The sequence below is a fragment of the Cibotium barometz genome, chromosome 8 (genome assembly GCF_041138505.1).
Source record: "Cibotium barometz isolate CiBa-2024 chromosome 8, ASM4113850v1, whole genome shotgun sequence".
In the NCBI taxonomy this organism is placed as follows: Eukaryota; Viridiplantae; Streptophyta; class Polypodiopsida; order Cyatheales; family Cibotiaceae; genus Cibotium; species Cibotium barometz.
In genome coordinates, this window is record NC_141053.1 from 54,252,135 (window position 1) to 54,257,460 (window position 5,326).

General features: G+C 44.4%; 1 protein-coding gene across 1 annotated transcript; it reads left to right on the forward strand.

Annotated features, from left to right (window-relative positions):
• Positions 1-320: 320 nt before the first annotated feature.
• LOC147636418 (uncharacterized) lies at positions 321-3,578 on the forward strand. Its single transcript, XM_086801856.1, has one exon. It carries the CDS (start codon positions 541-543, stop codon positions 1,819-1,821), a length of 1,281 nt encoding a protein of 426 aa, XP_086657982.1. The 5' UTR covers positions 321-540; the 3' UTR covers positions 1,822-3,578.
• The last annotated feature ends 1,748 nt before the right edge of the window (positions 3,579-5,326 follow it).

A 5,326-nucleotide genomic window follows, 5' to 3' on the forward strand; every position in this document is an offset into this window, starting at 1 on the left:
CACGCTGACGTTTGATGATTATTGAAGTCCTGTGCTAAAACAATCTCGGATAAGTCGGAAAGGTTTGACCACGAGATAACCAACGACCTTTTGACAGCACATCCCGAAACTTGCGGCTACGAGAGAAGATATGTAGAAATTGATCGACTGGCACGTGCCCAGGCGGAGCGGGCAGCTGTCGGTAGCCTAATAGTACGTAGACACGTGTACTGCAAAGGCCGGTCTAGTGCGACACGTGTTGGAGGATCAACGGCTGAAAGGATTAGTGTTCGGACAGAGGAGCCGAAACAGCAGTACAAAAATCTCTGCTATGATTCGGATTTCTCATCACACTACACGCTCTACTCTCTCACGAAAGAGCCAGTCTCTTACCTTCAGCGTATCCCTCTCTCTACCTGTACTCTTTTCTTTCTTGTGGTTTCTCTGGCTTTTGATACAAATCTGGCAGTTGCACGCGTAGATCAGAGTGTTTTGCAGAGTTCCCCTGTGTCCATTTCTGGCCAGTACATCTTTTCCAATCGAAGCAAATTGCTGCGGTGAATGGCTCAATGTGCAGTCCCCTTCCCCATTGCATCCAAACTTGGAGAATGGCTCTTCTGTGATGGCTTCCAACGTGCGGGTGACGAGCTTGTCGACGCCGTCCGCCCGTACGCCCAAGGCACAGCGTCAGTTTCCGGCCGTGGCGGCAGTCATTCTCCCGAAAGCCCTGACTCCACCTCCAGCATCTCTAGCTGCCTTACTACAGTTGAAGATGTGGGTTGCGCTGGACAGCAGCAATGGTCTTCTTCTGCAAGGTCAGCAAGCGTCAATGGCAACAGCTGGAATTCTAATAGATACCCACAAGAAGCAATATCCCAGCTCTACTCTAAGAACTTCTCTGACATGTCAACAGGATGCAGCATGGCCTGGCCACAAAAGCCCCCCCAGTCTTTGCCCTCCTCTCAATGCCTTCCATTTTGGCAGCCCAATTGGGGAAATGCCTCATATATCTCAAATCTATCACATAACTACCTTATCTCTGCGTTGCATCAAGCTAAGCAAGAGCAGAAAGGTAGCTGTTTGGACTTGGGTCCCAAGGCCATCTCCATGAAACAGGTGGATAGAAAACCCATGAAGCTCTTCAGGGGAGTGCGACAACGGCACTGGGGGAAGTGGGTTGCGGAGATCAGACTGCCCCGTAACCGAACGAGGGTATGGCTGGGCACCTTTGATACAGCTGAAGAGGCGGCTCTTGCTTATGACCGGGCTGCCTTTAAGCTTCGGGGTGACCGCGCCCGCCTCAACTTCCCCTCCGCCTTGCAACATACATCTATTCCGTTGAATGGTTCCATCTTGACGGAATCCATGATATGCAGTCTTGATGCCAAACTAGAAGCAATAATAGCAGAGCAATCTGCCAAGGGGCAGAAACAAAAACTCCAGGATAAGCCGTCTGCACTGTCTGCTGAAGAGTACATGGAGCAAAATGACTCTAAAACTGTCAATGATTCAGCAGTGCAGGACTCCTCAATACTTGTGCAAAATGTGGATGAAATGCCGGACTTTGGCGATGCAGAAGAGGGTCCCATAATCCAATCCTTTATGCAGAGTGAGACTGTTTCAGATAAGCCTTCTTTTCTGTCTTCTCCTGAGGATTTTGGGTCAGTAGAATCTCCAACTTATGAAGGAGATGCTTTTAGTGGTTTAGAGGAACTGCTAGAGCTGAGTTGGGAACCCCCAATTCAAAACACCCTCAGCACTGTACCTAGTGTAGATATTGAGACCATTTGGAACATTGTGGCTGCCTCTAATTCTGGCTCAGATCAGAGCAGTAAGTTCTAGGTAGGGGAGAATTTTCGGCATCCTTTAGTTTGTTGACAACAAAAGCTCTCTGTCTCCCCTCCCCCCACCCAAAAAAAAAAACCCTCTTTCTCCCAGTATCCTCACAGGCACTACAAATCAGAGGTCACTTCTCTCTGTGTTTATTTTCTTCCAAATCTGTTGTGTACAGATCATTTTTTCAACCTAGGGTTAGATGCTTCTGGGATAGTAGGCAGGTGATGCTCAAGTCGCACGTTTTTTCCAGCGCTTGACGTCTTCTGAAGGCTTGCCTTAAAATTGCTTCACGTCAAACCTTAGGTTAGTTCATATAAGGGCAGTGAATAAAAGGGCTATGCTATGGAAAGAGTCCTTTTGATATAACTCTCTATTACATGGACGTGGTTACAGCACAACCACAAGTAGGATATCAACTTCAGCAGGAGCCTTTTTTTGTACCTCCTCAAGTTGAGGCATACCTTGTGGCTGCTTTTTCCCAAAAGCCACAAAATAATATCCTGGTTGTTTTGTTGTCAATGGAAAAGTAATGAAATGATATATTTTTCAAAAAACTTGTTGTTTTATTGTTTATTTCTATAAATTAGTGATGCACCAATCTACTCAATTCCTCAATCAGTGGGCCAATCTGTTGTTGACACGTGTTAAACAATTGTGATTGTTATATGGTTGTTGCTTCAAAGATGACATTATGTTTACACATTTGGGGTGGAAGCCCACGAATGCGTTTTGGCCAACCAATCAGAACACCACATAACGTTGCCCGTCTGACATTCATTTACACACTTTTTGTTATCTACATTTCTTTTGGAGAGGTACGTATATTATTTGCATGGCCTTCATTCATAATATTTTCTGCATGGCATGGCTTCGTCTATTGCATTGTTGCTTTGGTGTGTATGCTTAGGCATCCAAAACACCAATGGACTCCTTGAAGACCATCATGAAATGTTCCAACCCCAAACCCAATGTCATGGATACTCAATCCACACACCACTCTTGGGCTCCACCCTCTTATCCACTCAACCATGAACTCTCAATGAATCCATCCCCTGTAGCAAGATCTAAAGCCTCTAGAAATTTTCCCTCCACTTTAGTGTCTTGTACACCTCTTAGCTCACCATATCATTTCCACCCTACTATACCCACCACTACACACCCTTACCCACTGTCAAAATTTCAGCCTTTTCCTACAACACCTCTAAATCATGTCATAAGCCCAGCTAAGCAAGGTGTTCCATCTCCATCTCTGGTTCCTACAGAGACATCCAAAAGGGAGCAATCAAATGCAAAAAGGAGTAAAGAGGTCTTCCCTGGTGGTGAAGGGGAAGAAGAAGAACCACAAAAACACCTTCCATGGAAGATGAAGTACAGGCTACCAAAGACAAGAGGAGAGATATGTGGAAGGATCCTTGGATAGTTAGCCTGGTGCATTTGCGTGGCTCTATGAATGATGAATTCATGAAGCCACCCAAGCAAGGGGTTGACATGTGATCGAAGGTTGCTACACAATTGGCTGGCATGTTTGATAAATACTCGGAGGGCTGTAGGAAGAAGTGGCAACGAGTATACAAAGACTATCAAAGCGACAAAGCCCACAACTCCATTTCAAGAAATGACCGCCCAGCCCACGTGCAAGTGGTATGACATTGTTGATGAGTACTTGATATTCCTTGTTAGTTGACATCATGGTTTTATGTTTGTTGTTGGTTTTCTTAATGTAATAGTTTTTTCGGCCCCATAAATGAAAAAAACAGTTGTTAATTAGCTTATTCATCTTGTCTTTTGTTATTTATTACTTCAGATCAAAATTCTTCCAAGTTTTGGATGGCTACGGAAGATATTGAGGCAGTCTTATTCTTGTTCATTTTGCTTTGTGCCAATTTCTTCACACTTATGGTTCAAATTATATGTGACGCACATGGTGGAGCCAACAAGGTGGTACATTTACATGCTCACAACAACATTGCTGGTGCACAGGCCTTGGTTGCACATGGAAACATTGTCGTGTGCGGAGAAGGCATGAGAATAGGGCATGTTGGGCATATGCACATCCATAGGGGTATGCTAATCAAGTGTTAATGAGCTCAGACTCAGGCCGCGTGTTCAAAGCTAGGTTGCGGATCAGCAAGCAAACATTTGAGTTCATTTGTGGACAACTGAGTCCACACATGAGCAAGCGAGATACACGCCTATGTAAAGCTATTTCTTTAGAGAAGCGTGTAAGCCTTGCACTTCATTGGTTTGCCTCTGGAGCCAATTTGCAAGTTGTTGCGGACCTCTATGGTGTATCCACAGCATCTGCACAGGCAATTACAATTAATTTTTGCCATGCCTTAAAAGTGTTAGGGTTGCATGATGCTTATATCAAGTGGCCTTCTACAGAGAAGATGAAGAAAATGGCTGATGCATTTGAGGAATTGCGGAGCATACCATTTGTCGTCGGTGTGGTGGATGGTAATCATATTCCAATGATAGCTCCCAGGGTGTTCCATGCTGATTATTTTAATCGGAAGGGGTCCCACTCCATTTTAATCGGAAGGGGTTCCACTCCATTTTAATCGGAAGGGGTTCCACTCCATTTTACTACAAATGGTTGTGGGGTCAAATTGCATGGTATGGGATTATGATGTTGGATGGGCAGGTTCTATGCATGATTGGACACTCTTCCAGAGAAGTACTTTGGGGCAAAAGTGTATTGCACGAGAGTTGGGAATGTACTGCCTCTTGGGAGACTGTGCGCACCCTCCAAGACAATGGATGTTATCAACTTACAAATGGAGTAAGGAAGGTTTGTCTAGAATGCAATATCATTGGAATTATATCCAATCTAGCTCTCGGATGCTTGTGGAAAGGGCTTTTGGTATGTTGAAAGCCCGCTTTCGCGTTCTTCTAAAGCGGTGTGACATGCATCTAAACAATGTGCCCAATATGGTCGCATCATGCTTGGTTTTGCACAACATGTGTGTGGTGCACCACGATGCATTCGAACAAGACTGGGTAATTGAGGCACAAGAGGAGCTGCAAGGAGTCATGCCAGTAAGTGCAGCCAACTTTGCAAAATGTAGATCCAACTGTTGTTGCCACTTTTCCTACTGGTTTTTATTGGTTTTACTGATTTTTCTCAAAACAGAGAAGGGGATTTGATATTTTTGGTATGTACGCACCTTGGTTGGTGTTAATATGCAACATTGAGCTTGTTTAGGTGTCAATGCAAGTTATCCACACTTTATTGACTCACTACATTGCAATTTGAAGCCTTGTAAAAGCATGCCAAAACAGGGTACTTTGGACTGCGTATGCCAGTTCAATTTGAATGCAATTAGAGTGATTTTCTACATCAACAGTGAAGTTCGTTGAGTACTTTGGAGTATCTGGAACACTTATTAGAGTGTGTTTGAGCTGAGGAAGTCTCATTTACATAATTTGGCGAGTGTGGAAGGTGCATTTGCATTGAGCAAATATGTTAGACAACCTAGTACAGATTGAGGGTGAGAAGTTGGACAGAAAG

Bases quoted from the DNA above. Each gene is read 5' to 3' on its own strand.
- LOC147636418 (XM_086801856.1), top strand. From the start codon at position 541: ATGGCTCAATGTGCAGTCCCCTTCCCCATTGCATCCAAACTTGGAGAA.